Here is a 7,928-nt window from a genome sequence, read left to right on the forward strand (position 1 = left end):
ATAAGAAGGCTCACCGCGCCGCCGGCAAGTCGTCATTGTCGGCACCTCACGCCATTGGCGCCTGAGACATGGTAGTCACATGACGAAAGAGGCTGCTGGCCACGGTATCTAGGCGGGATGATCCAACAAGCAGTTCCAGGGTTGCAGCAATCAAACTAGAGTTTCTTTTTAACCATATTCTGCATATTCTATTATCGTATTCACCTCGCGCCACCTTCCGTGTCCCCCCCGCCGCGTCGCAACCAGTCTTACCCCCGGAAGCGTCACGTGACTCCCCTGATAATGTGGAGTTGAAGGTGCCCCTTGTTGAACTTTCTATGCGCTAAAGGATTTACTCTGTGTGCTTTTTTCCTCCCCAAAGTTGTTTAAATTCGGGGGCCGTCTGGCTTTATATACGTGAATGGGTAGTAGGGTGCGGCGCCGATCAGTCGCGGGCAACCAAGGGCGCGTTCGGCGGTTGCTGTTAGTAGGAGCTTGGTCCTCCTCTTTGTAGGCTCGGAGAAAGTCCTATCCAGTGGTTTGCGGCGACCGCTCATCGCAGGGAGTAAGAAGCCAGACGTTGTTCACGAGGCAGAAAGGAATGTACCTGAAAGAGGTGGAGCAGGCGGCCTGGGTGAAGGACCCGATCACGGTAGGCCCGTGCGCGCCGCCGTAGCGGGCGGGCGGCGCAACGGCAGTCACGTACTCCACCCTCCGGCTGGCACGCGCAAACCGGCTGGATCCAAACGGTAACACTTTCCACCTTCCAAATCCCAAATTAAACGGCCCCCCAAAGACCTAACTTGGGTGACTTGTGCTGTTTTATATTCTTCTTGCCACACGGTCTTGTTTTGGCTTGGTCTCGGGTTGTTCCTCCGCCGTGGTTAGCTTTGTGTTTCGGGGTCCGTACGCGGGAAGATACAATTCCCTTTAAATCCGCCGGCACTTCCGCGCGGCCTTGGTTGCATACCAAGTAGCAAAAAATCGATGACCCCTCCAAAACTTCTCAGGGTGGTGCGGCTACTTCATTGCCTAGCCATCCTGCCCTCTAGGTAGGTGTTTTGGTGGGAGGTTTTTTGATGGGTGATGGCTGTCACCGTGTGGATCAAGGCCAACTGGCTGTCGGCAAATGAGGTATTCGATCCATGACACATAAGTAGGTAGGCTGTTGTATGTCGGTGGGGGATACGGCTCGCTTTTGGTCCAGTGAGTTGGACATAAAGTAATAAGGGGGCGCACCCGGCGGTGCCCGGCAGCTTGCGCAGGCTCGGGCACGTGGCGGACGAGGTCGGACCGGCACACCCCGGACTGGAAGGCGGTACGGAAGAGCGACCTGAGAGTTCTGGAAGCGGTGGGCTTGAGCTCCACCCCGATCTGTCCGACTAGATTGGTCAGCGACCTGGCACGTGCCTGAATATCAATTGCGGGAATGAAACGGCGCGAGTCAGGCGCCATGTGGAGTCTGTGGGCCTCACTTCGGAGGCTTCTAGGCTCTTTCGGTACGGCAGCCGACCGAGAAAGTGCACGTTCCGTTTCCGCGCCGGGAAATGGATTTCTCTCGGTACCTGGAATAAGGGCTATCTCACGAGCTCGTGCATAATGGAGCGGCTAAATGTAAATGCCGAGGCAATGGCCTTGAGAGTTCTGTGCGCATTTGATGTTTAATGTGCCTTTTGTGAAGGATGCTCTTGCAAAGCCTCCATATCATATTGACCAAAAACGAAACAGTACCTTTCGCTACCACCTGGGCCAGGCACGTAAAGAGGTCTCAACTAGGCTCCCTGTGACCCAATCTCGGCGAGCGCCGAACTAGGGGGCGGTGGTAGGTAGCCTCTGCAGCCTCCCATCTTACCGGGCCGCTTGCCTGCCTGTCTGGTTGAATCCTGCCGTCGGAACCAGCAACCTGGACAACGTTCATCCACGATTGCTGCCCTCCATCTCACCTTTCCAGCTGCTCCCACGATGCGACACTGGCCCGACCTGACTCAGGCACACCTGGACCGTTGCTTGAATCAAGAGAGGTGGACCCAACTGTTGCGGTGTACCTACGCGGCAGAGAGGCAGGGATGACTTGGTAGCGTCCTGCCTTTTCGGGGTTAGGTGGTGGGTAAACAGGAGCGCCGCCATTCCACTTCCGTGAGACCCTTGCCCAGGCTCAAACAAAGCTTCGTGGGCATGGTGGGCTATGTACCATCTGCGGGGGAAATAAAGAGTAAAAACCCACCCAGTAACAGGGGGGTTGAAACTGGAAATCGCAGGGGCCGCGGTGACTTGGGGGGATGTCACGAGACTTCAAGAATTTCTCGTCCTTCAAAAGCTTTTCTCGATTTCTCTCTTTCTTTCACTAACTTTAATAATGGCAGTAACTTCATGCCAGCACGTAACCCCCCTTTCGCCACCCCTGTGATCTCCAGTTTTAACCCCCCTGTTGGGAGGTGGGTTTTTACTGTTTATTTCCCTCGCAGATGGTGAGCCGAGGGGGAGGATAAAATGCCGTCGTAACGCGAAGGACGGAGCGCGGATCAGCTTGGCGCGGATGGGGTAGGCGACTCGCGGCTGGCATATCGCAATAAGCTCGGCCCCGAGCCTGACGAAAACAACCAAGTCGATTTGGGGACGGGGGCGACTCTTCTTCAAGGGCCTTGGCTGTGGCTACAAGGCCTCGCTCGCGGCCAGGCCTCTTCCCTGCCCCGCCTCTCACCTCAGCCGGCCTGGTGCGAGATGGATAAACAGAGCGGGTGGGTGCTCCCTCGTTCGGGCGGTACCTACCTAGGTAGTATGGTGCTTATGGTGGTGTGAGCTGGGATTTGACTCGATGCTCGGTCAGGATGGACTGAGTCGTGTTTGCTCGTTTCAGCGGGCCCGCGGATCGCCAATTTCCAGCTCCCATCCCCGCCCCACGCAGCGCCAGCGAATGGCGACAGGCCCGCCTGTACGTGCCGCAGTTTGGATGGGGCAATTGCCCTGCGTCCTTCACCGGGGGGGTTTAGCTGCAAATGGAGGTCTTCTGGAGTCCCGCCAGTAATGCGTGCCCGCGCCCCATGGCTGGCCTTCGCGATCTGGACAAGGGTTCGTTCTGTCGCCATTGTTTTACAAAAATGTTCCTGCCGCCTCTCGCCGTCCCCCCATGGTCTCACCCCGTCTCGCTGCTCGACGCCATATTTGTTGGTTGTATTGACGTTGCGACCTCTCGCATACGTTTTGACGGCTGCAAGACGAGTCGTCCACGATGCGACCCGGCCAGGACGACAACTAGCAACCCGCCAAAACATCGACCAAACAAAGGCCCTGCTGCGAGGAGTAGCCCAACCGCAGCCGACCTAAAGGCAGCCGGTCATCTAGGTGGCCTAACCAAAAGAGTCAGATGTCCGAATCCTCTAGGGGGCGGCTGGCCCCTGGTAGTGACTCTCTGGTCGGCCTCCCGCCTGTCCACCGTGACGGCCTCATCAGCGTGGTGGTGATCGCCGCCCTCTCCTTCTTCATGAGCACCGCGCTCTTTATCCATCTGACGATCAAGCTGGTCAAGTGGCATCTGCAACACCGATGTCGCCGGCCCGACCCGAGTGATGAGCACATGGATGCCAATGTCGACCTGACACTGGGCCTGGCCCCGAAGCACTTCCAGCGCAGGGGCGACGGTCGGCTTGGCGTCCCAAAGGCCGAGGACTCGCGCAACGGGAGCGGTGCCAGGCCAGCATCACCCTCCCGGAACCAGGCCCATCCGAGTCCGCAGAGCCTTGTTCCCGACATGCAGCAAGCACCGCTGTCGCTGCCGCCCGACGAGCCCAACCAGTTCGTCGTGCTGCTTTACAACCTGCTGCTGGCCGACATGCACCAGAGCATGGCCTTCCTGCTCAACGCGGTATGGCTGCTGCAGGACAGGATCGACGTCGGCACGCCGACGTGCTGGGCGCAGGGGTGGTTCGTCTCCACGGGAGACCTGGCTGCCAGCCTCTTCATCACCGCCATCGCCGTGCACACGTACGTTGTTGCAATTCGGGGGTGGAAGCCCTCTCAGCGCGTCATCATCCTGACCTGCGTGTCGCTCTGGGTTTTTGACTACCTGATGGTCCCCATCGGCATCGCGGCGACGAGGAATGGGGCGTCTGGCGGGGGGTTCTACGTGCGCGCAGCGGGTTGGGTACGTTTCCACAAGACATCTTTGTCGACTTCCTCTTGGGCTCGTAACAATCGCCCTTACCGTTGGACGTGGCTAACTCGACATTGATGATGGCTGTTGTAGTGTTGGATCAACAAGGAATACGACGAAGTCAGGCTGCTGACGCACTACCTCTTCATTTTCATGTCGCTGGCGTCGACAAGCGTCATCTACACCATTATATTTCTCCGCCTGACTAGGCGGACTTTGGAGTCCGATTCCGGCCACTCCGCGGCCGAGGACGGAACCACGTCCGACGTCGTTTCCAAGAGCACGCCCAAGGCTCTCCGGGGCGGGTACAGCTGGGGATTCCTCAGCTACCCCATCATCTTCGTCGTCCTTACGGCGCCGCTGGCGATAGGGCGCATCATGAGTATGACGAGCGTCGACGTGCCTATCGCCTACTTTTGCGCCTCGGGCGCCCTGATCTCGGCCAACGGCCTGCTTGACGTGCTCATGTGGGGCTTCACGCGGCGGGACGTCGTCTTCGGGGACGCCATCGAGGTCGCGGGCGCCCTAGGTCTCGAGACCTTCAGCTTCATGCGCACGCCCCAGGACCGCAAGTACGGGAACATGATCTGGGTCCAGGGTGCCGGGACCGCCGGAAACGGCGGCGGAAAAGCCGGAGCCCCGCAGTGTACTGGATCGGCGGCTGCCAACGGGGCGCGTCGCCCCAGCGAGGCTGACACGGCCCAGTCTGCGGCCGGCAGGGATGGCTTGCGGCGGTGGACCTGGTGGAGGGGTCTTGGTAGCTCCAGCTTGGTGCCGCGGTGGGGACGGGGAGCGGCGGGAGGAGTAGACAGCCCGGACGCGCGCACGCAGCGAGGCATCCGGCGACACCGCGCCCAGCGGAGCGTCAGCATGGAGTCGCTCCGGGGCGGCAAAGGGCGGACCTCGGACGGGGAGAGGTCGCTGGGCGGCATCCAGATGGACATGGTGACGACGGTGGTAATTGAAACAGACCCAGAGTCCAGCGGCCAGGGCCTTGTTGTCAGGCCCACCGACTACATCGCGGCCATGGGGCCGCTGGCAGATGACGGCCAGTACGGGGCCGGAAGCTCCTCGACGACGGTTGCCGGGACTTCCTCGCGCAATAGCGAGAAAGGGACGGCTATTAATATGGACATCTTGAGCAGGCCATAGCAACGGCGTAGTAACAGCCGTGCGCTTTGCCTGGGCTGGATAGATTTAGTGTAATATCACGACTTTTCATTCTCATCTTTTTGCCATGATACATGAGGCCAGGACCGACGATGATACCCAGCCAATCAGGCTGATTACAACCAGCCGCGGCCCACATCCATGGCCAATCAGACCCACCTATGCTGCCCGCGAGCGTCACACCTTCCTCCCCATGCGTCCCGGTTTGCATCTGACTTTTCCCCAGCATTGGAAGAACATGAAGCCCTTGAAAGCAATTGGCGCATCGCCAGCCATCCCTCCTGGGCACACTTAACCCCTAGTCGATGGTGCCGCCCAGTCTAATCAGCACAGAGCGCGTCACCCGCGGCCTTTAAGAACCCCCACCACCACCACTCTAGCCTTCGCCGCGCCATGCTGATCGCCCGCCTCGGCGCGGCGGCTCCGCGGCTAGCCCTGCGGCACGCCCTGCCCCGGTTCCGCCCACCAGGTCCGGCGTGCCGCCCGTCGTCCATCCCAACACACGGCGCAGCGCCAACACCAGCAGCAGCAGCAGCAGCGCGGAACAGCCCCGGGACGGCTTGGCGGTCGATGCACCAGCACCGCCGGCAGGGCGGCGGCGGCAGCGGCGGGCAACACTACCACCCGCCACCGCCGCCGCGGCCCTCGCCGATGGTGCCGACTAGCCGGCTCGTGGCGCGGGCCGTGGTGCTGGGCGTGGCGGGCGCTAACGTGGCCGTCTACTACTGGTGGTGGCTGGCGCGGCGCGAGGGCCCTCACAACTCGCCGTGGTCGACCCGCTGGTCGCGCACGACGGAGAAGCTGGACTGGATGCGCGAAAACTTTGTGCTGTCGGCCGAGAACGTGCTACAGGGCCGGTGGTGGACCCTGCTCACGTCGGCGTTTTCGCACTACGACACGGTGCACCTCGCAGGTAAGGGATGCTCGCTACCTCACTTTATCCCCCCTTTTTTGCTATCCCCACCACCAGGTGCGTGGCATGTGTCTACTCTATGAAATCGCCTCCATGAACCCTCAACCCTACCTTTTTCTTTTCCAGCCATGGTTTGTTCTCTAGTCCCTAATCAACAAACAAAAAAAACAGTCAACATGATGGTCTTCCACTTCTCGGCCACCATGGCCCTGGAGCTCGGCTTCGGCGCCGCGCGGCTTGCGTTTCTGTCGCTCGGCTCGGCCCTCACGGCCAGCGCGGCGTCGCTTCTGCACGACCAGACGACGGCGCACCAGGGCCCCGTCTCGGGCGCCCTGGGCGCCAGCGGCATGGTCGAGGGCATCATGGCCGCCGTGGCCTGCACCGCGCCGCGCCGCTGGGTGTACCTGCTCCTTCCGCCCGTGCCCGTGCCGCTCGGCGTCATGTGCTTCGGCTTCCTGGGCTGGGACCTGTACCGCCTGTACCGGGCCCGGACCGAGGGCCCGACCGAGAACTGGATGGGCAACTTTGTGGGGTACGCCGCGCACCTCGGCGGCGCCTTCTTTGGCGTCAGCTACTGGTTCCTGCGCATTCGGCCTGCTTTTAAGGGCGTGAGATTCTTCTAAGAGAAGGACTTGGTTTTTTCTTTCGGGTAGTGGAGGCTGTTTGTTATCAACGCCACAGAGGGCCTGTTTGAGTCTAACGCTGAGCCCGGAGGGGTAGATATGTACAAATGATACCAAAAGAGGAGAGATGTGAAATCGCTAGGGTGGAGAAATAACTACGAGTAAATGGGAGGGAGAGAGGGAAAGTGAAAAGAAAAGCATAACCCGCAACGCCGCGCCTCCAAGAAAAAAGCAGGGGAGCGGAGGGGGATATCCAGAGTACACACACACACACACACACACCCACACACACACACTCAATTCAGCAAGATATCGTAGCCGTCCTTGGTGATGCGCACCTCGTCTCCGCCCAGGCCGTACTTGCGCCTGACGAGCTCGAAGATGATGAGGCCGGCGCTGGTGCTGGGCACCTGCCGGACCGTATTCCACCAGAAGCCGCGGTAGAGCCAGGCGGCCAGCCCCTTGCCCTCGGCGGCGGCGGCGGCCCCGCACCGGCGCCAGGTCTCGCGGTAGGCGCGGTAGTAGGCGCGCCACATGCGGCCGCGTCGGCGGCGGGACGGGGGCTCGGAGCGGTACCGGCGGGCGCGGGCGTCGAGGTCCTCGAGGTGGTCAAAGTGCTCGAGCTGCAGGTGCGTGAGCGGGTAGGCGGCCAGCTGCTGCGCCACCGACGCGCCCACGCCCGCGAGCAGCAGGAAGCCCGGCTCGATGGCGTAGTGCGGCCGGATGACGGTGGGTTGGTGGTGGTGGTTGTTGTTGTTGTTGCTGTTGTTGTTGTTGTCCTCGGGGTTGCCGTCGGTCGTGGAGAGGCGGCTCCCGTCCGGCGGCGACGACGGCCGGCGCCGCGAAAGCAGGTCGACAATGTCGTCGCTCAGGCCGCCGTAGTACCACCTGACGAATTTGTAATAGCCCTGCGCCTTGATGTACTCAAAGGTGCTGAAGAAGACGGCGCTGCCGACGCTGTCCTTGGCCAGCGACAGGCCCCAGCCGGCAAAGACGCCGCGCAGGCCGATCTCGCGCAGCTTGGCGGCGCTGAAGGACCACATGCTGCGGGGCCTGCCGCGGGCGGCGCCGGCGCCGGCGTCCTTGCCCCCGC

General features: G+C 61.1%; 4 protein-coding genes across 4 annotated transcripts in view; 2 read left to right on the forward strand and 2 right to left on the reverse strand.

Moving 5' to 3' along the window:
• Positions 1-507: 507 nt before the first annotated feature.
• GGTG_05690 (hypothetical protein) lies at positions 508-3,065 on the reverse strand (the record flags this gene model as incomplete). Its single annotated transcript, XM_009223496.1, has 5 exons — positions 508-777; positions 1,219-1,544; positions 1,923-2,173; positions 2,329-2,404; positions 2,792-3,065. 5 exons carry the CDS (start codon positions 3,063-3,065, stop codon positions 508-510), a joined length of 1,197 nt encoding a protein of 398 aa, XP_009221760.1.
• Positions 3,066-3,094: 29 nt separating this feature from the next.
• On the forward strand, positions 3,095-5,356 carry GGTG_05691 (hypothetical protein). Its single transcript, XM_009223497.1, has 2 exons — positions 3,095-4,120; positions 4,223-5,356. Exons 1-2 carry the CDS (start codon positions 3,344-3,346, stop codon positions 5,279-5,281), a joined length of 1,836 nt encoding a protein of 611 aa, XP_009221761.1. The 5' UTR covers positions 3,095-3,343; the 3' UTR covers positions 5,282-5,356.
• Positions 5,357-5,509: 153 nt separating this feature from the next.
• GGTG_05692 (hypothetical protein) lies at positions 5,510-7,134 on the forward strand. Its single transcript, XM_009223498.1, has 2 exons — positions 5,510-6,212; positions 6,384-7,134. The coding sequence occupies exons 1-2, from the start codon at positions 5,693-5,695 to the stop codon at positions 6,833-6,835; spliced, it is 972 nt and encodes a 323-aa protein (XP_009221762.1). The 5' UTR covers positions 5,510-5,692; the 3' UTR covers positions 6,836-7,134.
• The window catches only part of GGTG_05693 (mitochondrial carrier protein), a gene marked incomplete at its 5' end in the record, with an annotated part of 2,696 nt that continues 1,562 nt past the window's right edge, over positions 6,795-7,928 (reverse strand). Inside the window, one exon of the mRNA XM_009223499.1 lies at positions 6,795-7,917. Within this exon, the coding sequence (XP_009221763.1) occupies positions 7,132-7,917 (786 nt within the window). The 3' untranslated portion in view covers positions 6,795-7,131. The remainder of the gene's footprint in view (positions 7,918-7,928) is intronic.

The sequence above is a fragment of the Gaeumannomyces tritici genome, assembly GCF_000145635.1.
Source record: "Gaeumannomyces tritici R3-111a-1 unplaced genomic scaffold supercont2.3, whole genome shotgun sequence".
NCBI classification, from domain to species: domain Eukaryota; kingdom Fungi; phylum Ascomycota; class Sordariomycetes; order Magnaporthales; family Magnaporthaceae; genus Gaeumannomyces; species Gaeumannomyces tritici.

Coding starts and splice junctions, on each gene's coding strand:
- GGTG_05691 (XM_009223497.1), top strand. CDS start 3,344: ATGTCCGAATCCTCTAGGGGGCGGCTGGCCCCTGGTAGTGACTCTCTG. Junction 4,121..4,222: donor ACGTGCGCGCAGCGGGTTGG/GTACGTTTCCAC, acceptor TGGCTGTTGTAG/TGTTGGATCAACAAGGAATA.
- GGTG_05692 (XM_009223498.1), top strand. CDS start 5,693: ATGCTGATCGCCCGCCTCGGCGCGGCGGCTCCGCGGCTAGCCCTGCGG. Junction 6,213..6,383: donor CGACACGGTGCACCTCGCAG/GTAAGGGATGCT, acceptor CAAAAAAAACAG/TCAACATGATGGTCTTCCAC.